We start from the raw sequence: 25,582 nt of genomic DNA, 5'->3' as shown, positions 1-25,582 counted from the left end.
CTATTGCAGGAAACCTTCAGCGGATCTCTCGCCCAGCTACAATCTAATTCGTGTGGAACAATGAGATGCATTTAGAAAGAAGCAGGAGCAGACTGTGGAATAAAACCCGGGCTGGGGTTGACTGCAATAACAGCGGGGTAGACTCAGCGTCACTTACCACGTCACATTGTAAAACGAAACAGAAAATCTATTTGTGAGCTCAAGGAACATGTCGTTAACTTTTCTGTCTCCCCTTCTTGGTCTGTATCCACAGCTTTCTTTACGGCTCATCAGCCCAGTTACAGTACTGTTTCCCTTGTGCCCCTTTTCTATATATTTTCTGTTTCATTTGCTAAAAATATTGTTATTTTCTAATTGACTCGCTGTTTGTGTGGTAAACTTGGTTCAAAACTTCATCTACTTCTAGGGCCTTCGTTTCTGCTTCCTTCATGGAAATTTTGTCGTCGATTTTCGTTCTTGTCCGACATAAATGTAACATGAATTGTTTTTTATAATTTCTTTTGTTTCTCCCTAAGCGAAAATTTCACTCGTTGACAATCTGGTTACGTCATACCCCCTTCAGAGACCAAACATTTCATGTCATGTCCCTACGAAGCTTTCCACTCGAGGTAATTCAGTGTTGACGTTTGTTCGTGGCAGGCAATGACGACCTAAGTATATTTCGTGTTTTCTAATTACAACCCTCCCCCACAAATACATATACAAAAAAATTTTCATTCAAGAACTGTGCTAAATGATAGGGAAACCTAATTCTCAAAGACTGAAGAAAATTATAATTTTTCTTCTGCTCAGATGTTCAAATGTGTGTGAATTCCTAAAGGACCAAACTGCTGAGGTCATCGGTCCCTTTCTTCTGTCATACGGTGATTATTTTAAATTCACTTTGTGAAATTTCAGTTACTATCTCTTGCTGTGTTATGCAACTGGCATCATCAATGAGCGAAGACAATAATGTTATGGTCATCGGCTGAGATCAATGTGTTAATTGGTTTGTTTCATCAAATTTGAGCGCCCTTCGGAGGTGTGTGGCAAGTGGTACTCCGGCTAGTAACACTTCTGCCTTGCGGATGAATTGGGAAAGCAATACTTCTTCTTTGTTCATTTACCTTAGAAAATGAATTAAAAATAACTTCCAAACAAATCTTCCTCGCCTTTTTTTCCCTTCAAAGGGTAACCTTTAAAACGAATTAAAAATGCACGAGATTGAAAGCGACAAGCGAGAAGCGCTCACTCTTAAACTTGTTGAATTATGTGTAAGGCGCGTCCCAGTTACCTGTTAGCCGGACGGAAGTCTTCCGATGGAGACAACCTGCACTCCAAAAAATACCGAGAGTTGCCTCAGTTGCGACCTGCCTCCTTTTCCCGAATCTTTCCTTCTTTAGGGGTAAACTGTCTTCGCTTCTTTAACGGTGTCTTAAGCCGAAACAAAGTGCGGATGAATACAGTCACTGGTGTGACCAAATAAATTGGGTCTTCTGAAATAACTTTCGTGCTGTGTACATTTGGGCTTCAGTAGTTCAGTGACTGTCGTTTGCTGCTTCCCAAAGCAGGAAGCTGCTCACGTGATGCGATGTTTTCATCATTATCGCCAGCAGTTATGCCTGTGGCCATTGTTTATGTGTAACGTAAAACCATTGTCCGCTTACAAGACAATATTTACCGTAAGCCAGACTACCATAAGAAAGCAAATCAGTCTTCATGTAAAGACTACGTCCGTTTCCTGCTTGCACTTCTTAATTTGCATTATGCATTTAGATTTAAGATGCAAAGGCAGACTGAGCGACAAACCTCATATGTGAATGTGTGTGTAACTAATTAACTTGCTTGGTGTGTGCTTAATTACTTAGCGTCCGAGAATGTTCTAAAAAAGTGCGTTCTCGTATATGATGCCATAACTAATAAACTACAGTTAAGTACAAAAGATGATATGGGCGAGGCAGTTCTACCATGTTAGTGATTCGATTACTATTTCAATAACATCCTTTCCACCTTGTTATGTGGCGTAGTTTTTAAATTTTTTACGTTGCATGTTCAGCTGGTTTTTATAAATGAAAGTTTAACTGTCAAGTACTATTTCTTTAAAATCGGTATGAAGTCTACAAACTAAACATAGCTCATTCTAATGATAATTGATATATAGAAATTTATTTTTGTGGAATAATGTTACTCGAAATGTTCAATTAATGTTTTCAGAATTATGTAAAGGATTCAGTAGAGTTTTAGACTTTCACATACTTGCAAAATTAGTGTGCTATTGATATTTAGTTTTAAAAAAAATATTTTTTATATTGGTAGTAAATGATATAAACTGTATGACACTCCGGCTCTCGGAACGCAGTGCGTGCTTCCTGACTCAACGTAAAACTGCTTATCACACATTTTTTTATCGTGTGCAAGAAATATAACCCGTCAATCGGGAGGCAGCAAACTATTAGACGCGGCTGCAGAGAGGGACGAAAGCACGCACTGTTTCCGAGGCCGCGAACTAGATGTAGCGTGAAGTTGGTTTATAAACGTGGCTGGGCCAGACTTTATGTTCTCCACAGGAACTTCAGCTTCGTGTGCCTGTGTTGCAGCAACACGCGGCCCTCATCGGCGGGCCTAACGCCACCTCATGCCCAATCTGCCACAAGCTGTTCCTCGGCGGAGAAGCTCTCATGGAGCACATGAAGCACACGCACAAAGACCCCAACGCGTCCGGAGTGGCAAGTAAGTTCCCAGCGCATGTTCTGTCACCACTCACCTCCTTTCAGCTTGGTCCGACCAGCGCGGCTGCCGGTCTACATAATCGTTAGCCTTTTTCCTTTCAGCGGAACGCATCCACTTAGCAGCCGGCCGGCGAGAAGCCTCACCTGCTCACACAGTTCAGTAGCTTTACATGTGCGAGTGTGATTCACTCTATTTCCATCTGCAGGGATGCACGAAAACGATTGTGTGCATCGGTGTCGTTATGAGGCGTCTCGGAGATCCTGTGATGAACGGCGGTACACTCATGTTGTTCTTGTATGTAGCTTTTCACTATGGATAACATTCTGCAACAGATAATTCGAGGTTTTGAGGCACTAGTAAGAGAATTCGTCAGACGTGTGTAGAAGAATCCTCTCACAAGCTACAAGCGCGTAGCGACTGGACTGGGTCGAGGTGAAGTTTAGATATCGAGGGCGGTAAAGAGGACTGAGGGGGGGGGGGGGGGGGGGGGGGGTCCTACCCCATCTTGTAAACGACTAATTGCGATGTGTAATTCCAGATTGTTATGGCTGATGTCAGTACTCCTGCAACTGCCAAGATCGACTGCTTATCACAGAAACATTACAATTGTCTACATCCAAACCATTGATTTCATCAATTCTCGACAACCAAAGACATCATTCGAACCGAACATCGTCCTACCAAAGAACCATGTCTTCTGAAAGCCACCCTGCCTACAAATGGCCGTTCACGTAGCTTGTTCTATTTTACCCAGAAGTGGACAAGCTAAGTTCTCCTGTAAGCTGGTACACTTCCTTTCAGCTGCCTCCACAGCTTCGTCTTCAGCTCTCCATATCCTGATCTTATAATTCAAAACCTTAATTTTACCTATTTACAATATCAGGAACTCTTCCCGTATGAAATTTCAAAATCGCCTGCTACTGCGGCTGATTTTCCCACCTGACCTAATTCACTCCCTCCCTCTTCCCTGAATCAGTGCTTCCCTTTCATCCTTCTCTTTCCATATTCCTTCATTTTCATCCTAACGAGGAATTCCTACCATTGTACCACCTCATCTCCCATCCTATCAACTGCAAACCCTTTACATAACGTCCACCTATACATTCCACCGGCCCTGTTCGGCTGTGGCCAGACATTATGTACCTCCCCACAACCATACAATCTTCCTTCTCCCAAAACACAATTCCATGAAGTTGGTCCTTCACTTCATGAAATACTTTATCCACTACTATCGCAATTTCCACCAGAGCTCAACGAGAAAAAAAAATTAAAAAAGATAGTATCATCGAGATTTTTAAAAAATAAAATTTTATTCATCATTTAAATATTTAGGAATCATGTAAACAATGAATCCTTTTGAAGTAAATCATCACCGTTTCGCTTTCACCAAACATCACAAATATGCATATCGCAAACATATCCCTCGACTAGCCCACTGAATGAATTAACAGTGAAATTGTCGATATAAGTTGTTGTTGTTGTGGTCTTCAGTCCTGAGACTGGTTTGATGCAGCTCTCCATGCTACTCTATCCTGTGCAAGCTTTTTCATCTCCCAGTACCTACTGCAACCTACATCCTTCTGAATCTGCTTAGTGTATTCATCTCTTGGTCTCCCTCTACAATTTTTACCCTCCACGCTGCCCTCCAATACTAAATTGGTGATCCCTTGATGCCTCAGAACATGTCCTACCAACCGATCCCTTCTTCTGGACAAGTTGTGCCACAAACTTCTCTTCTCCCCAATCGTATTCAATACTTCCTCATTAGTCATGTGATCTACCCATCTAATCTTCAGCATTCTTCTGTAGCACCACATTTCGAAACCTTCTATTCTCTTCTTGTCCAAACTATTTATCGTCCATGTTTCACTTCCATACATGGCTACACTGCACACAAATACTTTCAGAAATGACTTCCTGACACTTAAATCTATACTCGATGTTAACAAATTTCTCTTCTTCAGAAACGCTTTCCTAGCCATTGCCAGTCTACATTTTATATCCTCTCTACTTCGACCATCATCAGTTATTTTGCTCCCCAAATAAAAAACTCCTTTACTACTTTAAGTGTCTCATTTCCTAATCTAATTCCCTCAGCATCACCCGACTTAATTCGACTACATTCCATTATCCTCGTTTTGATTTTGTTGATGTTCATCTTATATCCTCCTTTCAAGACACTGTCCATTCCAATCAACTGTTCTTCCAAGTCCTTTGCTGTCTCTGACAGAATTACAATGTCATCGGCGAACCTCAAAGTTTTTATTTCTTCTCCATGGATTTTAATACCTACTCCAAATGTTTCTTTTGTTTCCTTTACTGCTTGCTCAATATACAGATTGAACAACATCGGGGAGAGGCTACAACCCTGTCTTACTCCCTTCCCAACCACTGCTTCCCTTTCATGTCCCTCCACTCTTATAACTGCCATCTGGTTTCTGTACAAATTGTAAATAGCCGTTCGCTCCCTGTATTTTACCCCTGCCACCTTTAGAGTTTGAAAGAGACTATTCCAGTCAACATTGTTAAAAGCTTTCTCTAAGCCTACAAATACTAGAAACGTAGGTTTGCCTTTCCTTAATCTTTCTTCTAAGATAAGTTGTAAGGTCAGTATTGCCTCACTTGTTCCAACATTTCTACGGAATCCAAACTGATCTTCCCCGAGGTCGGCTTCTACCAGTTTTTCCATTCGTCTGTAAAGAATTCGCGTTAGTATTTTGCAGCCGTGACTTATTAAACTGATAGTTCGGTAATTTTCACATCTGTCAACACATGCTTTCTTTGGGATTGGAATTATTATATCTGGTCGATATAAGTATTCAGTACAAAAGAGGTCTGATACCCAGTGCTGGAGACTAGTTCGTCACCCAGTACAGCCCTCGCGGTTTGACTATGCCAGGAGACGGCTACTGCCCTACTTCCTCCTCACGCAAGATCACTAGTGAAAAACACTTACCTGATACAAAGGTCATGCGAATTATACAACTTAGGAGTAAAAAGGACTGTTGCTGTGAAGAGTGATGTCATATATTCCACGTTGTGTTTTGACCGGTGCGCGAATAGCAAGAATCGTATGAGCGCGTGATTCTATGCTTGTTACGCCACAGTGCAGTGCACTGGCAACGGTTGAAGATGGCGGTTCTTATTTTCATGGTGTTTGTACGAGCTGGATTTATCGGACACCAAAATGGTGCAGGCATGTTGCAAAACGACGGCATACATAGGCATCACGAACATTCTGTGTTGCAATTCTTCTCAACACACAGAATGTACTTTCATCGTTCCGAGTACTGCTTGGTACACGTTCCATACATTTGATCACATCCAGCGTTCCCATCACCAACTGGTATAATAGGTCGCACTGTAGGCAATCTTTTTGACCGTGCCATCGGGCTCTTTCCGATGTCTCATTTCAGTGTGGAAACGCTGTTCTACCGAACAAGGACCTACGCCTCATTAGACAGGCGACTGTTCAAAAATGGTTCAAATGGCTCTGAGCACTATGGGACTTAACATCTCAGGTCATCAGTCCCCTAGAACTTAGAACTACTTAAACCTAACTAACCTAAGGACATCACAAACATCCATGCCCGAGGCAGGATTCGAACTTGCGACCGTAGCGGTCGCGCGGTTCCAGACTGAAGCGCCTAGAACCGCTCGGCCACCAGCGGCCGGCAGGCGACAATAATCCAATGTTTACGCTGTGTAGCCAACCACAGGAACATCTTAGTTGTCATTTGTCAACCACTGCAGAATTCTCTAGAGGATAAATAACCGCTTTCCGAGTGTATGTTTCTTTTGCCTCAAACAGAGAGCGTCACCAGAATATGTGTGGAGTTTCGTAGGTCCGTTTACCAGTTCTCTCAGACCTATCATGAGTCATTTTAGGTTCGATTTTGTGGGGGCTGTGAATGGCGACGGCATTCAGAGAACTTATCTGTACAAATTCTGGAACCAGCAAGTGTCTCTTTACAAACGGGACTGCAAAACACGTTCGTTGCTGCTACAACTGCTTCGTTACTTGCACTTCGCGTAATAGTTCCTTTTGAATTATGTGCCGATTGACAATCAGAAAAACGTCGCCGTACAGCAGTTTGGTAAACTAGGCCGCTTCGACACAGAGGGAGTGCATCTTAAGGGCTGTACCCTTCCATCCATTTGTCTTTTCATTGCTGGGAGCTACGTGGTCGGTGTCTAAAACACAATATCATCAGCAGATTATTTAATATCATAGCGTTATTCCTGTCTTCCTCATTCAGCTCTTTCCTGGATTCTCTCCTTTACTTTCAGTGCAGTCAACGATTCCCTTCCTTTGCCTTCGCCAATATAAACTAGCCTTCCACCTATGACGATCATGTTGTCTGCGGGCCATCAAAACCGTGAAATGAAACTACAATAGAAAACCCGTGACTTTCTTTCAGAGTGGAAGACGAACTGTTCATTGAAACAACTTATTTCCAACTCACTGCTTATTGCAATCACTTAATTTAGTAGACTTAAAAAAGGGAAAAATTTCGAAATTTGTGATAGGGTCTTATGGGACCAAACTGTTGAGGTCATCGGTCCGTAAGCTTACACACTACCTAATCTAACTTAAACTAACTTAGTCCGCAGCTCGTGGTCGTGCGGTGGCGTTCTCGCTTCCCGCGATAGGGTTCCCGGGTTCGAGTCCCGGCGGGGTCAGGGATTTTCTCTGCCTCGTGATGACTGGGTGTTGTGTGCTGTCCTTAGGTTAGTTAGGTTTAAGTAGTTCTAAGTTCTAGGGGACTGATGGCCATAGATGTTAAGTCCCATAGTGCTCAGAGCCAATTTTTTTTAAACTAACTTAAGCTAAGGACGACACACACACCCATGCCCGAGGGAGGACTCCAACCTCCGACAAGGGGCTGAGACCGCGCTGCCTTACCAAAGGGAAATATCACTATACTAAAAAATAATCTTGAAGATACGGAAGTAGGCTAGTTGTAGTAGCCGTTTAAAATAAAACTGCATAATCAGTTGCAATGTTTGCCTTCCATAGTGCACCGGAAGCTCATCAAAACCTCTTCCCTGTTCTGTAAGAATATCTCGATGTTTTCCATATTTTGTATTTCCTAATCTTTGTTTATTGCAGATAGTTCGTGCCGCGGGCTCTCTGGGGACTGTGGCCGCCAGAGTGTGTATGTTTAATGTGTTTCCATCGAACAAATTTCCAGCGAAGATATTCTCCCTGTTATGTTTAATTTTATGTGTTTCACGTCCAAGTGCCTTCCGAAGTCCCTACGTCGCAGTTGCCGAGTAACAATTCGTTCTTTTTCGACTTTACTTTTGTGTACACAAATGCTCCTAGAAGTGCTGAAGGATAATTAAGAAGGAAATCGTGTTCACTAGCATAACGTAGGCGAGTAAAATGTGTACATGTTCCGTAGGAAACATGGCAATTTAAACAACTAGGAATCCCCACACTGTGTTAGTTATGAATGCCCTAACAGTCGTTGTTTACCTTCGTAGAAGAATCTCTTCTGTGTATGCGGTTGCCGGCAGGGTAGGTTGGCCATATTAAAGGGTGTCTCGCATGCGCAGCTGGTGCTGTTATTTGATTGACAAATTCCTCGGGTACGGGCTCCAGCGAGAAGGCCGACGTTAATATGAACATTCCAGAAGCCTATTTCTCGTGGCCGGGCAAGATGTTACCGGAAGGAACCTATTTGTGCTGCAGATTCCACGTTTTAATCGGAGGAGCGCGCTCCTTTTCTGTGGCTTCGACTCGCCACTTAGAGCAGCAGCGCCGGCTGCCCGGACTACGCTTGATTACTTGAAAGCCTCTCTGCGGTCCAACTTTGCGCGGCTCCTATAGTAAACTGATTTTTAAAAACAACTTTTATTCATTTTATCGTGAAAGCTATTGACTTTTCTCTTGGAAAGTTGTTCCCAAACATCTGGAATGGACTTTTAAATGAAGCGCGGAACTTATTTCCTGTTTCACCTCGTCTGGAGACCCGACGGATGTTTCACTTGCGGATGTTGCGGTCTTCAGCAAATTACATCGGAATGAGTGAATGGGAAAAAATACGATCTTGCACTGAGGAGGGAAGAACGTGTATGTCCAATATGTAAACCGTCACCGTGAAAACAGCGCACTGTGAAAACAGGGCACAGGGCACGAATGAGTTTCTGTTGACAATAACTTTTTTAAATAAGCGTAGAGGCAATGGTAGACTTTCGTTCGTAAGAACACTGTCTGCCTCCGCATATGGGAGTTTTTATATTACCCATCGTCATTTCAGTCCCTTTTTTTAGTGGCTGTTAGAAAACAAGCACGCTCGCGAAAGTCCCTCACTATCACAGTTCTTGTTCAGCATAAATATGCTTAGAACCTTTGACATCTCCCGCCTCACCGCAAATTATTTTTCTGTGGAACATTCAGATTAATAACATCGACAAGGTACAGTGATAAATACTGCAAAGACAAAAGTAGCAGTGAGATATAACCTGTCGCAAAATGACACTTACGAGTTACCTGATGAGCGCATGCACTATGACAAGATATAAAAAGAGGTGTTTACAGTAAACGTTCAAAAAGGTTCAAATGGCTCCGAGCACTATGGGACTCAACATCAGAGGTCATCAGTCCCCTAGAACTTAGAACTACTTAAACCTAACTAACCTAAGGACATCACACACATTCATGCCCGAGGCAGGATTCGAACCTGCGACCGTAGCAGTCACGTGGTTCCGGACTGAAGTGCCTAGAACCGCACGGCCACCGCGGCCGGCACACTAAACGTGCTCTTCTGTACTAACAGGCGAGCGTGCACTAACACAAGATTATCACTTTAATGACAATTTGTAATATTCCCCCAAGGAAGATCGCCCTAGTTAACGTACCGAGTCTTTGAGAGAGAACAATGACTTTAGGCAAAATAGAAATGGAGAAAATCATCGGTCATCGAATTTCACTTTTCACGAATAATCAGCGTTTCCAAGCGAGTGCTCTGTCGCTTATGATTCGCGATACCTTTCCTTCAGAATACAAACAAACTTTTTTTACCAGTGTGCTGGGTAGTAACATATTTTGAAAACTTTACTCCGTGTGAAAGATTTTGAAATCATTATGCGTTACCAAGCTGGAGCCGAAGGTCAATATGTAGTTGTTACTGTACTCGTTGACAATACTTTTTTAGGCTACGATTACATTTGTCCTAGTTAACATGTAGTTAAATCGGATGTCTCTTTGGTGGTTTGACCGGTTACTTGAGATATCCTGTGTCATTATAGGTGTCCAGATCAGTTCAGCAATAACTTAGATTCAGAACTGTTCGCCTTACTGGAACGTGTACATCTTCGACTATCTTTATCAAATTACATTGCCGCTGTTCCTCGACTCTGGAAGCTCTCTTTTACTTTGCTTCTTCATTTTCTTCTTCCATTCTCTCTTTAGCGATGCAACGATTTCTCCGTGCCTTTCGCTGCAGAACTGAGCTGGAAGAACAAGAAAGTTAGCTTCCTGCTGTAACCTCATGGCTTGAGCAAAGAGTGAAAATGTTTAAACTAATGCACGCCTTTCTAGATTGCAGAGTAACCTGTCCTGGGTCTCCGCTTTGTGGTTGAGGGCTGTGTGTGTGTTTTCTTAAGTATGTATGTTGGCGCTCTAACCCGTGCTTCTGCATTGACCTGGTTTATTTTCGCTTATCCCCGTGCCGATCCGTACTTAGCGAAGCGGAGGACAGCGAACCACCCGTGCCCCGTGTGCGGCAAGCACTACGTGAACGAGGGCAGCCTCAGGAAGCACCTCGCCTGCCACCCCGAAACGTCGCAGTTCACCACCTCGCTGCGCATGTGGCCCTGCTCCGTCTGCCAGGCGGTCTTCACGCACGAGTCCGGTGAGTACACGCCAGCTCGGCATTTGTTGTTGTACCAGTCAGCCCTCCGAAGCTGGTATGATGTTAGACCACCTGGTGCTTTTTTTTTTTATCTGCATAACTACCCCATTATTCATCCGCTGGTTTCTGCATTCAAGCCTGCGTTTCCATCTACAATTTTTACCTCCCTCCCTGCCACACACGTTTCTCACCATTACAAATTTAACTATCAGTTCATCCCTTAGGGCGTACCATATAAATCTATCTCCCTTTCGGGAAAGTTTTACTATAAAGAGCTTCCCTCCTCAGTCAGGTTTAGTACTTCCTGATTTGTTACTCTATCTACCCATATAACCTAAAACTACATCTACCCGATTACTCTGCAACTCACTGTCAAGTGTTTGCAGAGGGTTCATAGGGCCACAATTTCTCTACCGCTCCACTCTTCAATAGAGCGTGGGAGAAGTGGACGCCTAATTCTTCCCATGCGAACTCTGCTTCCTCTTACTTCATCATGATGGACGTTTCTCTCAATACAGGGTGTTACAAAAAGGTACGGCCAAACTTTCAGGAAACATTCCTCACACACAAAGAAAGAAAATATGTTATGTGGACATGTGTCCGGAGACGCTTACTTTCCATGTTAGAGCTCATTTTATTACTTCTCTTCAAATCGCATTAATCATGGAATGGAAACACACAACAACAGAACGTACCAGCGTGACTTCAAACACTTTATTACAGGAAATGTTCAAAATGTCCTCCGTTAGCGAGGATACATGCATCCACCCTCCGTCGCATGGAATCCCTGATGCGCTGATGCAGCCCTGGAGAATGGCGTATTGTATCACAGCCGTCCACAATACGAGCACGAAGAGTCTCTACATTTGGTGGTGGTGGTTAGTGTTTAACGTCCCGTCGACAACGAGGTCATTAGAGACGGAGCGCAAGCTCGGGTTAGGGAAGGATTGGGAAGGAAATCGGCCGTGCCCTTTCAAAGGAACCATCCCGGCATTTGCCTGAAACGATTTAGGGAGATCACGGAAAACCTAAATCAGGATGGCTGAAAAGGGGATTGAACCGTCGTCCTCCCGAATGCGAGTCCAGTGTGCTAACCACTGCGCCACCTCGCTCGGTCTACATTTGGTACCGGGGTTGCGTAGACAAGAGCTTTCAAATGCCTCCATAAATGAAAGTCAAGAGGGTTGAGGTCAGGAGAGCGTCGAGGCCATGGAATTGGTCCGCCTCTACCAATCCATCGGTCACCGAATCTGTTGTTGAGAAGCGTGCGAACACTTCGACTGAAATGTGCAGGAGCTCCATCGTGCATGAACCACATGTTGTGTTGTACTTGTAAAGGCACATGTTCTAGCAGCACAGGTAGAGTATCCCGTATGAAATCATGATAACGTGCTCCATTGAGCGTAGGTGGACGAAACTAAAATGAGCTCTAACATGGAAATTAAACGTTTCCGGACACATGTCCACATAACATCTTTTCTTTATTTGTGTGTGAGGAATGTTTCCTGAAAGTTTGGCCGTACCTTTTTGTAACACCCTGTATAGGTGGGAGTCAACGAAGTACGAGGGCATGCTGGAAAGTAACGCCTCCGAACTCTCAAAGCGTTTTAAATAAAACGAATGTTATTAACATTCTACAGCTTTGTAAGCGTAGGCTTCGGCGGCCTTTGTCATTGTCAATAAAATTCTTCTGTGCTCTTGACCATATTTTCAATATACACCGGGTGATCAAAAAGTCAGTATAAATTTGAAAACTCAATAAATCACGGAATAATCTAGATAGAGAGGTGCAAATTGACACACGTGCTTGGAATGACATGGGGTTTTATTAGAACCAAAAAAATACAAACATTCAAAAAATGTTCGACAGATGGCGCTTTATCTGATCAGAATAGCAATAATTAGCATAACAAAGTAAGACAAAGCAAAGATGATGTTCTTTACAGGACATGCTCAATATGTCCACCATCATTCCTCAGCAATAGCTGTAGTCGAGGAATAATGTTGTGAACAGCACTGTAAAGCATGTCTGGAGTTATGGTGAGGCATTGGCGTCGGATGTCTTTCAGCATCCCTAGGGATGTCGGTCGATCACGATACACTTGCGACTTCAGGTAACCCCAAAGCCACCGAGCGAGGTGGCGCAGTGGTTAGACACTGGACTCGCATTCGGGAGGACGACGGTTCAATCCCGCATCCGGCCATCCTGATTTAGGTTTTCCGTGATTTCCCTAAATCGCTCCAGGCAAATTCCGGGATGGTTCCTCTGAAAGGGCACGGCCTACTTCCTTCCCCATCCTTCCCTAATCCGATGAGACCGATGACCACGCTGTCTGGTCTCCTTCCCCAAACAACCAACCAACCAACCAACCTCAAAGCCAATAATCGCACGGACTGAGGTCTGGGGACCTGGGAGGCCAAACATGACGAAAGTGGCGGCTGAGCACACGATCATCACCAAACGACGCGCGAAAGAGATCTTTCACGCGTCTAGCAATATGAGGTGTTTATTTATTTTTTTTTGGTTCTAATAAACCCCATGTCATTCCAAGCATGTGTGTCAATTTTTACCTCTCTAGCTACATTATTCCGTGGTTTATTAAGTTTTCAAATTTATACTGACTTTTTGATCACCCGGTACTTTCCGACGTTTCGACCACTATTGCAAGTGGTCTTCCTCGGGGCTTTCTGCTGAGCTGCACAAAGCCGCGAGAAAGGACACTTGCAATAATGGCCGAAACATTGCACAGTTTTATATACTGACAATGCAGTCAACAACACAGAAGAATTTTATCAACATTCTGCATCTCTGGTTCTTCAAGTCTAGATATTTAATTCTCAACATAGTCACCATGGCGGCAAAAATGTTTCTCACAACAAAAGACCACTTTGTTGATACTGTCACTGTAGAATGCCTGACTTTGTTGAAGGAGTCACAACTTCACCTCTATTTGCACTGCTTCATCGCTCTGAAGGCGTTCCTTAAGTTTTGGAAACAGATGAAAGTCGTATGGGGCTAACTTGGGACTATGTGGAGGATGATCAATGACAGTGACCCCAAGGAATCGGATTGTTGCAGATGTCGCAGCGCTCGTGTGTCGTCTGGCATTGTTATGCTGAAGGAGAGTGTGCTTCATCTGTGGAAGAACTTTTCGAATTCGAAACTCGATTAGAGGACGCTGTTTCTCAGACACCGTTAAAGATACGTTACACACCGCCATGTTACACGATACAATTCGGAGCCCTCTAGCGGCAGAGGGCTGAAAATTTGTAGACATGAAGAATTAAGATGTAAAATGTTAGTAACGTTTTTTTGCTTAAAAAGCTTTTAGAGTTTTCACATGAAAAATTCGGAAGCATTACTTCTCAGCACGCCCTCGTATTGTGGCAGTCGAAGGAGAAAGTTTATCACTGAAATTTAGGGAAAAGGAATAAGTATTTGTGGTAATGGCTGGCACCACAACTCGCTTACCATATCTATGACAATCTCTCCCCTATTTCGTGGCAATAAAAAACGAGTTACCCTTTCGAAGTCATCCATCAATCCTATCTGGTAAGGGTCGTTTCGGACACTGTGGTACTGCACAAGAGTTGCGGTACTGCAGAACAGAGCGGACAAGAGTCGAGTACGTAGTCTTTTTAGTAGCTTTGTCGAACATTATAAGTGCTCTACCAGTAAAACACAGTCTTTGGCTCGCCTTCAACACAAAATTTTCTGTGTGATGGTTCCAACTTGAGTTGTTCGTAACTGTAATCCTTCGCTGTCTAGTTGAACCGATAGCCATTAAATTTGAGTTATTTGTCGAGTAACCAAAATTTAACGAGACTTTGCAGCACTCGTGTGACGTACCTCACATTCTTTTAGTGTTCAGGATCAACTGCCACTTTTCACACCATGCAGACGTCTTACTAACTCATTCTGTAATAAGTTTTGATCTTCCGATGATTTTGCTAGATGGTAAACGACAGTGTTATCCACAAACAATCTCAGAGGGCTGCTGAGAGTCTCACCTAAATCGTTCATGTATCTTCAGTACTCTTCTGTAGCACGACATTTCAAAATCTTGCATCCTTGTCTTGCCTATAGTCTTCGTTTTTACACCCTTGCGATAACAGTCACAAATATATTTAAAAACTGTTCCAGTGGTCACCGTCAGACTGTGTAAATGCATGTGCTGCAGGTGGTGATGTAATGTTTCCGTTGCTTTGTGAGTGTATGTTATGTCGACAACGTTACGTCACCGCTTGCAGTACATGCGTTTAGACAGTCTGACGGTGACCACTGGAAACGGCAACTGCGTTTTGAAGTGGTGGTCGCCTGTTAAGCCAAAAACTGGTTCGTAATCAGCAAATATTAATGCAGCAAAGCGCAGTTGTTTTGGTTTTCAGCCTTAAATATAAAACTGTTTCACCAAGAAGGGACGAAGAATTCATTAATAGGAGAGTTTTTCTCTGGCTTGGAAGCTAAATCAATGTCTTGATGATTTATATTCAAATGTTTACATAAATAATGTTGTGATTGTATCTAACATTTTTTTGCAGTTTAGTTATCTTTTTTCTAAAGTGATTCCACACATGACTGGAAGATGGAGTCATCATCTAATGTGTAGACAAGTTTTAAAAAAGGAAGAACTCAGAAATCTGCCAAAGATAACCATATTTTAAAATTTCTGAAGTCAGTCACAAATTCAAAAACATGTAGTATTAAGCGAAAATAATACTCAAAACTCGTGAGAATTGGGAGTGGTTCTATAAAGACTAGCGTGCTTTAAATATAGCTTAAAAATTCTAGTTGTATGCTGTGAAAGCGGACGATGACCACTATTCGAAGTAGTGAGCAGTATTAGGATTCTAGTGAATCGTATACAAGTAAATATACTCCCTATGAATTCCCATTCCCACTGCATAATGATAGAAATTAGAACTAAGGGCGTGGCCTTTGCTTGACGCTTTGTTTCCCTTGCACTATGAAAGTTATTTGTTGATTTCTTAAAACATGTCTTATCATTCTATTCCCTTTTTTTTTGGTTGAAGTGTTCTGTGTGTTAATTTCCTCACCAGTTCTGCGTAGGAATTATCAATCAAAATAATTTTAACATCCCCCTGTAAGACCACGTCTCAAATGCGGCGATTCTCTCCTTTTCCGGTTTTCCCATAGTCCATGAGCCACTTCCATGTAGTGCCGTACTACGGACGTACATGGTCATAAATTTCTTTCTTGAGGCCTCTGTTGGCGAGGAATGCCCTCTTTGTTCTAGTCTAATTCTACTATCCTCCTTGCTTCGATCGTCATGCGGTATTTTGCTTTCAATGTAGCATAATTACTACACTTGGTCTACTACATAGATCTCAATTCTGGCGTCATGTTTGTGGCTAATCTCCTTTTCTGCCCCTTCTTAATCTTTTAGCCTTAGAATCCCAGATTCTAGTTCGCCCTGCGGTTCCCTGCTTATGGAGCTCCCTTCGTGTTCTTTTGCTCCTGACAGGGTTCACGAGTGCGACATTCTGTTCTGCGCTGACTTTTACAGCTAATGTCCTCTTATTTTTCGTCACAATCCTCTTCAACGACCGTCTGTAACGATCACTCAACACACACTTTGTGACTTAGTGGATGTTGTTTTTCAGCTTTCCCTGTATGCGGTATAAATATTCGATACGGCGCCTCTTGAAATAACAAATACTTCGGCTACCTTGGCTACGGAAGCATCCACCATACGTAAACCAACAATTTGACCACCTTAGAATTCACTTAACTCCGATATTATGCACTCATTTGTGGATCAAATGCTCGTAACAGGACAACGTGGTTCGGAAGTCATATATCCTGGACTGTGGAGCAGTAGAAGAACTTCATTTGGTCGAATATGACTTGCTTCACACTGTTTCCAACTTCTAGCCGACTTTACGCCCCAAGAGTGAAGCATGCCTGGGATTCGGTGATGATTTTGGCAGCCATATCGTACTGTTCCATGGCCCCCATGGTTACTCTGCGAGGATACATTACTGTTAAAGATTATGTGACCATTCTGGATGATCAGTTCCATATCATGGTACATTGTTTGCTCCCCGGTGTTGATGCGGTGTTCCAAGGATACAGGACACCTGTTCACACAGCTTGCATCGTCCGGGACTGCTATTGTGAGCTCGAGGATGAGCTCCTGTGGCCACTACACTCGCCTGATCTAACCATTATTCAGCCTTTGTGGTCTGCTTTGGAAATAAGGTTTCGTGATCCCTATCCACCTTCATCATCGTTTTCTGAGCTTTCCACTATTTTGCAGGAAGAATGATTTCGAGATGTTTGGACGCCGTTTTGAATGTCAACGCGTTTATTACACCGTATTGATCATGATGTGTTGCGTTTTTGTAGTTTCCATATTTTTGTCCTGTACTTTTTGTCTGCAACCTCCCATTTGCTTGCCTGAAAAATCAGTGTGATATTGAATCCAGAAAGAGAATGTTGTGGTTATCAAACCATAAACTGCTCTCCGCGCTAGTTCATTCTGTGCAATCCTGCTCAACTCTACATACTTCCTTGAACCTACATCTATTTGCACGAGCTTACTGTACTCAAGGCTTAGTCTCCCTTTATGTTTTGACCCCTCCCCAGGTTTCCTTCCATTACCAAACCGACTATTCCTTGATGCCCCAGGACTCGTTCTGTTAACCAATCCCTTCATTTAGTGAAATTGTGCCATAAATTTCTTTGCTTTCAAATTCAGTACCTAGCCATCAGATATCAGAGGTATTCATCTTATCTTGAGTGTTCTGTACTGCAAAAGGTTCTATTTTTTTCTTGTTTGGACTGTTTATCGTCCACGTTTTACTTCCATTCATCAATACAGACCAGACAAATACATTCAGAAAAGACTTTGTAACACTTAAACTTATATTCGATATTAACAAATATCGCCTTTTCAGAAATGCTTTTCTTGCTAGCGCCAGTCTGCATCCTTCCTACTCTGGCCATCATAGTAATTTTGCTACCCAAATAGCAGATCTCATCTGTTACTTTTAGTGTTTTATTTGTTAATATAATTCGTCAACATCCACTCCAATTCCACTGCCTTTGTTTTACTTATGTTGATATTCATCTTACAGGCTCTTTCGGGGTTACCATACTCATATATTCCATTGAGCTGCGCTTCAAAGTCCCTGGCCGTCTCTAAACAGAGTTACTATGACAACGGCAAAAATCCATGTATTTATTACTCCTTCCTGACTCTTAAGTTCTTTTCCACATTTCTTTTTGTTTTACTTTACTACTTGCTCAATGTACAGAACAAAGCGGCGGTTATATGGAGTGAAAAGGATGGTGCCTCAGTTATAGCCCACCTTTGAGGGTAGGACATTTAGTTCCAATATACCACATTATTCAAATGTATAAGACGATGAAAGAGGAACAAAATTTGCTCAAAAATTGCATCTTATCGGAGAAATGAGACCACTTTAAGTGATTTAATGTGCTGCTATTCATTGTCCACTTTGTGAGCAATTAAGTTGTTTCATACATTTTTTCTGGTTGCGCAAAAGTTTTTGTAGAATCATTGATACGCTACGTAAGATTATGGAAAGAATGATAAACTTGGCACATGGGGGAGGGTCACATCTTTGACAAAGTTTTTTTGGACCTTCTTGAGGTAAGCATCCATCGCATCTAAAACGGCTTTTGTTGTAGAATGGTCGGCAGTATTATCCATTGCAGAACTTTGTTGTAAGATTTTCCAGAAAAGAAAAAAAATCCGAAAATGTGTTGCGAAGCGACAGAGATGTTTCATTAGCATATACTTGTGCTACATTTTACTCTTTGTGGGCTGTTCTGGCCTGAAGTGTTTGTGGTCCACGTTTCACTTCTGTACAAGGCTACACTTCAAATTCATTCAGAAAAAACTTTCTAACGCTTAAATTTATATTCGATCTTAACAAATTTCTCTTTTCCAGAAGCGCTTTTCCCACTATTGCCAAGCTACGTTTTTAACGTCACTGCTTCGGCCATCTTCAGCTAGTTTTGTGATCAAATAGCAAAATCTGGGGTTTCATTTGCTACTATAATTCCCTTAGCATCGCCTAATTTAATTCTACACCCACATCTACAAAATTCGACTACATCCATTGTCTTTGTTTTACATTTGCTAATGATCGTCATATAACCTCTTTTCAAGACACTATCCAATGCTTTGAACCGATCTTCGAAGTCCTTTGCTGTCTCTGAACAGGATTACAATGACAACGGCAAAGGAGATGAAATGTTGGTATTGGTATTATCCGCCAACGGCCACGCCGCAGTGGTAACAGCGGTTCCCGTCAGATCACCGAAGTTCAGCGCTGTCGGGCTGGACTAGCACTTGGATGGGTGACCATCCGGTCTGCCGATTGCTGTTGGCAAGCGGGGTGCACTCAGCTCTTGTGAGGCAAACTGAGGAGCTACTCGATTAAGAAGTAGCGGCTCCGGTCTCGGAAACTGACATACGGCCGGGAGAGGGGTGTGCTGACCACATGCCCCTCCATATCCAAATCCAGTGACGTCTGTAAGCTGAGGATGACACGGCGGCCGGTCGGTACCTTTGGGCCTTCATAGCCTGTTCGAGAGGAGTTATCCATGGCAGAGCTTTGGAGTAAGGTTTTCGAGGAAGGAAAAAAAAGAACATTATAGTGCGAAAACGTGTTGTGAAACGACAGAGATGTTTACATTAATTTATCCATATTATTCGTAGTTTATATCGTAGGATGTGGACTCAGTTACTTTAAGAACTATAGCAAGGAGAAATTTTTTTCGTATATCATTTTTTTGTGGAAAGACGCGTTTCGGGCTTTCACCTACCTTCAGTTTATATAACAGACTATATTAATTACATCTTCATCAGTATAAAGTTTTTATCGACGTGCTTATCAAATATCGGTCTTAGACTGAGGAAGAAATTTATGGGAATGTAATTTTGGGGCACAGCATATTATGGAAGTGAATGATCGATTGTGGGAAAATTGGAAAAGAAGAGAAACGAAAGGTTTCAGGTATTATGCTGTAGAAGGATGCTGAAAATTAGGTGGACTGATAAGAAATAAGAAGGCTCTCCGCAGAATCGACGAGAAGATGTAAATGTGGGAAACACAAGACACATTACAAGAGGAATGGACAGGAAGCAATAGCTTCCACGGTACTAGAGGGAGCAGTAGAGGGCAAAAACTGTAGAACACAGGTACTGGAATACATTCTACAAATAACTGTGGACTCTGGGTGCAAGTTCTGCTCTGAGACGGGGGAGCAATAGCTTCCACGGTACTAGAGGGAGCAGTAGAGGGCAAAAACTGTAGAACACAGGTACTGGAATACATTCTACAAATAACTGTGGACTCTGGGTGCAAGTTCTGCTCTGAGACGGGGGGAGGAATTCGAGGCAGGCCGCGTCAAACCTGTCAAGAAGAGTGATGCCCACCCAAAAAACTGACACAATATTATTGACTGCGCAGGGCTGCTGAGTCACATGGAGCACATGCGCATGGACCCGAAGCACCAGTTCGCGGCGCAGTACGTGCTGAGCCGCGCGGCCGCCGAGCGTCGCGAGCGCGAGTCGCTGCTGGCGGCGGCTGCCGTCGCCGCGTCCTCCGGCGGCCTGGCCGGCCTGGGCGGCGTGGGCGTCGGCGTCGGCGTGCCCGGCGTGGGCGGCGGGGGCGGCGCCGGCGCCGCGGGCGGGCCCAGCTCCATGTGCGCCAGCCCGTCGGCGCAGTCCGACTCCTCGTCCGGCGGCGGCCGACTCTCCTCCACCGGCTCCGAGCCCGGCACCGCCACAGGTACGTACTCCAGCCTCTAAATACTATTTCAACTTAGCTGTGCACTCTTCCATTTTTATACGTTTAACTCCCAATGGTAATAAGCTCACTGGACGAAAAAATTAGTCGCTTGAGGAGACGCCGTGTAACTACACTCCAACCTCACTTCGGCGAGGAAGAGAGCCCACACTTTTCTTCAGGTAAGCCATATTAACCTGGCAAAGCAGATGCCAGACTGAGGTTCATTGGAAGAATCCTAAGGAAATGCAGTCCTAAAACAAACGAAGTAGGTTACAGTACACTTGTTCGCCCACTGCTTGAATACTGCTCACCGATGTGGGATTCGTACCAGACAGGGTTGATACAAGAGATAGAGAACATCCAACGGACGGCAGCGTGCTTCGTTACGTGATCATTTAGTAATCGCGAAAGCGTTACGGAGATGATAGATAAACTCCAGTGGAAGACTCTGCAGGAGAGACGCTCAGTAGCTCGGTACGGGCTTTTGTTGAAGTTTCGAGAACATACCTTCACTGACGAGTCAGGCAGTATATTGCTCCCTCCTACGTATAAAAAAATGGTTCAAATGGCTCTGAGCACTATGGGACTTAACAAAAAAATGGTTCAAATGGATCTGAGCACTATGGGACTTAACAACTGAGGTCATCAGTCCCCTAGAACTTAGAACTACTTAACCCTAACTAACCTAAGGACATCACACACATCCATGCCCGAGGCAGGATTCGAACCTGCGACCGCAGCGCTCGCGCGGTTCCAGACTGGAGCGCCTAGAACCGCTCGGCCACTCCGGCCGGCCGGGACTTAACATCTCAGGTCATCAGTCCCCTAGAACTTAGAACTACTCACACGTAACTAACCTAAGGACATCACACGCATCCATGCCCGAAGCAGGGTTCGAACCTGCGACAGTAGCCGTCGCGCGGTTCCAGACTGAAGCGCCTAGAACCGCTCGGCCACCAGCGGCCGGCTCCTACGTATATCTCGCGAACAGACCATGAGGATAAAACCAGAGAGATTAGAGCCCACAATCTTTCTTTCCACGAACAATACGAGATTGGAATGGAAGGGAGAACCGATAGAGGTACTCAAGGTGCCCTCCGCTACACACCGTCAGGTGCCTTGCGGAGTATGGATGTAGATGTAGATGTAGAAGGCAATCGGAACGATTAGATACCGTAGAGCTGGCAGACTGGGAGGAAGTCGACTGATACGTTTCACCCGCTGTCCTAAATAGTCCCAGACATCTCCTGTGGCATTAACATCGGGTGGGCCGTGCGGTCTAAGGCGCTGCAGCGGCTGAACCCGGTGGAGGCTCGAGTCCTCCCACGGGCATGGGTGTGTGTGTGTATGTCCTTAGGACAATTTAGATTAAGTAGTGTTTAAGCTTAGGGACTGATGACTTTAGCAGTTAAGTCCCATAAGATTTCACACACATTTGAACATCGGGTGATCTAGCGGGCCACCCGTAGTGCAGTGGGGTGCCTCACAGTTCGTCAAACCACAAACGTGAGTGTATGCAGTCCTCTGAACACGGGTGTTGTTATCTTGGAAGACGGGAGTTCGCACAGCATACACATCACGAAAATGTCGAGGAAACGGTCGAAATAAATATCTCTGTTCCTGTTCACTATATCGTGAATGAGTGAGCCAAGTCGTGGTACGAAAAACTCTCCAAAAACAGTAGATAAACAGCTACGACATGAACTGAAACCTCCACACAGCGTGATTTAAACGCCACATGGGTGCACTTGACACAGCGTATCATATGAAAAAAAAAAATGTTCAAATGTGTGTGGAATCTTATGGGACTCAACTGCTAAGGTCATCAGTCCCTAAGCTTACACACTACTTAACCGCCGGCCGAAGTGACCGAGCGGTTCTAGGTGCTACAGTCCGGAACCGCGCGACCGCTACGGTCGCAGGTTCGAATCCTGCCTCTGGCATGGATGTGTGTGATGTCCTTCGGTTAGTTAGGTTGAAGTAGTTCTAAGTTCTAGGGGACTGATGACCTCAGAAGTTAAGTCCCATAATGCTCAGAGCCATTTGAACCATTTGAACTACTTAACCTAAATTATCCTAACGACAAACACACACACCCATGCCCGAGGGAGAGCTCGAACCTTCGCCGGGACCAGCCGCACAGTCCATGACTGCAGCGCCTTAGACCGCTCGGCTGTATCATTTGAGAAGCGCCAAAATCGTGACTTGTCAGCGCACACTGCATTCTTCCAGTAAGTTACTGTCCGGTTTCAGTGTCGTTCGGCCCATTGACAAGGAACAGCTTTACGTTCCGGTGTGAAAAATGGCCTTCTGCGAGGTACCCGGCCTCATACGTCTATTTAATGCTGTTCCCTTCGCTGTGATCACTCGGAAGGTGGTTAAGATCGAACTCCAGTCACTGGCAGCCGGTTTTCCCGTCGGGATCGAAACCGATTGTCACTGTCAACACGTAACACTCGTCTCCGGTCGCTGTCGGTCAGGATATTATTACGCCCACTGTGTTAAACGGTACCCTATTCCTTGTTCACCCGTTCGACAGTGTGCCTCGATACCACCAAACACAGAAGCTGCTTCCTACCGATCTGTCGCGTGTGACTAACGGTTCGAATGGCTCTGAGCACTATGGGACTTAACATCTGAGGTCATCAGTCCCCTAGAATTTAGAACGACGTAAACCTAATTAACCTAAGGACATCACACACATCCATGCCCGAGGCATGATTCGAACCTGCGACCGTAGCGGTCGCGCGGTTCCAGACTGAAGCGCCTAGAACCGCTCGACCACACGGGCCGGCGCGTGTGACTGCGCAACTAATATTTTGTCCGGTGAGCTTATATTCTCTCTTGCTGAAGGAAAGAAGGAAAACATGACATTTTCATACTGTAGAGTGCGTCCAAACAGAACTTCTGGAACGTGAGTCCAACAGCATCTGAAGACTGATTAACTGTGTTGCTAAATTTTAGTGCTGACTTTTTAATTTTTTTACTATTGATGGCAACTAATACTTGAAGCAAGATGGATTTTATTTGATCTGACACCACACTAAGGACGTTGCCATTTAGACTGTTTTAAATAATGTTATCATACCTGAAGATCTGATCACCCAAACCAGTTGCAAATAAAGAATAACTTTATCACAAGCTCTTCGTGTTTTCATATATGACTTCTTGCAAATACTTAAGACCTGTCGGCCACCACCTGCACAAAATACGATTACCACTGGACGCTTGAGTGCCCAGCTCTACATCTCGAAAAACGGGGAGCCTACTTTCCCTTCATGTCTCTGTAATGTCTTGCAGGCGCCAGTCCACAGGGCGATGAAGACCATCGTTTGTCACTCTATTCGTGGCGTCCACCGTTAACGTCTCCACCAGTGTTTGACTTGTAATGTTCGTCACCATTTTGCCAGACAACATATCAGAGATGGGGTTTTTCTGCTTTTCTTACCAATGGTTTGGAAGGAACTTTTGGGTAGACGAGGATGGTGAAGGTGCCCTGAGGATATAACTGGACGTATCCCGGTTTCAGGTAGCGGGATGCTGAACAACAACAGTAACAAAAGGGAGGGCAAACTGGGTGGGCAGCTGCAGCCCAACAGTGTACAGCAGCAGACGATGGACCACAACACACTGTCTTCGCAATGTATGTCAGTGCTCATGTGGCTGCAGGACGCGAGCTGCTCAAATGGGACAACAACAGTGGACCAGACAATCTAAACGAGCCGCTGCATTCTAACAGATTGCGGTACAAGATCTGAGGCTGCAGCAGGCTACATTTTCTCTAGATGTCAATGCTTGTGTGGTTGAAAAACTAGTGCTGCTAGATAAGAACAACAACAACTATAGGCTGGGCTAGAAGAGTGAGTTGCTGCAGCTCAACAATGGGTTGTATCAGATGGTGGCCTACGACATACTCCTTTTCCTCTAGACATAAGCGTTCGAGTAGTTGAAGGTCCGTGGTTGCCCTTACAACGAAAACACGAACAACAAAGACAGCATGGGACGGGGGAACTGGACGAGTTGCTGTGGTCCAGCAGAGGGTGGCACCAGTTGGGAGGCCGTAGCGGTCTGCTTTTGCTCTAGATGTAGGTGGTCAGGCGGTTGCAGGTCCCAGGCTGCTAACAACAGCAACAACAAGAATAAAGACAAGAAATTCATGGATGTATGTTCCGTCTATCTAACTAAATGAAAGGCAATTTGTTTATTGTCATGTGTGTTTCGCTTTTTTTATTTGTGAGCCATTTTAGTGGCCTGTAATAGATGTTTATTTTCATACATATAATTTATGTACTATGTAGTAGTTACACTAACTTTCTATATTACATTTTGTCACTTTTTCTTGTTTTTCAGATGTGAATCAATTTTTTGTATCACAAATTTCATGAGGTGGATTTGTCGTTCGTTGTTACTTACGATTTCCAGTGCTGTTAACCCATATGTGTGGTCCTGGAGATGTGTTCGTTAGTCCCCTTGCTCCAGATGGCCGACGTCCGGCATTTTTTCACCCACATTTGTTACAACACATCACTTTCATCACTTGCACTTTTAATTTTCTGATCAACATACGTGTTTACAGTGTTTCCAACTGTCACTGTGTGTTTATCTTTGGTGTTTTGTTTTTTGTTGTTTGTGTGGTTTGATATTTTTCATTTGTTTTGTGTGTGTGTGTGTGTGTGTATTTTGTTATGTGTAAACACAGCGACCGTTGGTAACGCTACACACCGTAAACACACACGTGTTGATCACAAAACGAAAAGTGCAAGTGATGTAAGTGATGTATTGTAACAAATGGGGGTGAAAAAGCGCCGTAAATCTGCCAGCTGGAGCAAGGGGACTAATGAACACGTCTCCAGGACCACACATCTGGGCTAACTGCACTGGAAATGTAGCACCGGGCGATAATTTCACCTCACAAAATTTTTGCCACAAAAGTTGATTCTAATCTGAAAAACAAGAGAAAAACATCACAAAATGTAACATAGTAACATGTTGTAACTACTGCGTAATAATACATTTGTTATATGTATACAAAGAAGCATGTATTACAGACCACTGAAGATGCTTCACAAGTAAAAAGAAGGGAGTCTGGCAATAAACAAACTTCCTTTCATTTAGTTTCATAGACGGAACATACCTCCATGAATTTTTAAGCAACTAAGGAACGACGGAAAACAGAACGCCGAGCGAGGTGGCGCAGTGGCTAGCACACAGGACTCGCATTC

The 25,582-nt window shown here is 43.9% G+C and overlaps 1 protein-coding gene across 1 annotated transcript in view; it reads left to right on the top strand.

The window, feature by feature from the left end:
* Window positions 1-25,582, top strand: part of LOC124556828 — a 554,569-nt gene that overhangs the window by 501,664 nt on the left and 27,323 nt on the right. The window contains exons 9-11 of the mRNA XM_047130843.1: window positions 2,547-2,709; window positions 10,392-10,571; window positions 20,040-20,360. Coding sequence (XP_046986799.1) covers window positions 2,547-2,709; window positions 10,392-10,571; window positions 20,040-20,360 — 664 coding nt within the window. The remainder of the gene's footprint in view (window positions 1-2,546; window positions 2,710-10,391; window positions 10,572-20,039; window positions 20,361-25,582) is intronic.

This window comes from Schistocerca americana, chromosome X (genome assembly GCF_021461395.2).
Source record: "Schistocerca americana isolate TAMUIC-IGC-003095 chromosome X, iqSchAmer2.1, whole genome shotgun sequence".
Taxonomy (NCBI): domain Eukaryota; kingdom Metazoa; phylum Arthropoda; class Insecta; order Orthoptera; family Acrididae; genus Schistocerca; species Schistocerca americana.
Note: the sequence above shows the minus strand (reverse complement) of the source record. Positions and strands in the feature narration are given on the sequence as shown.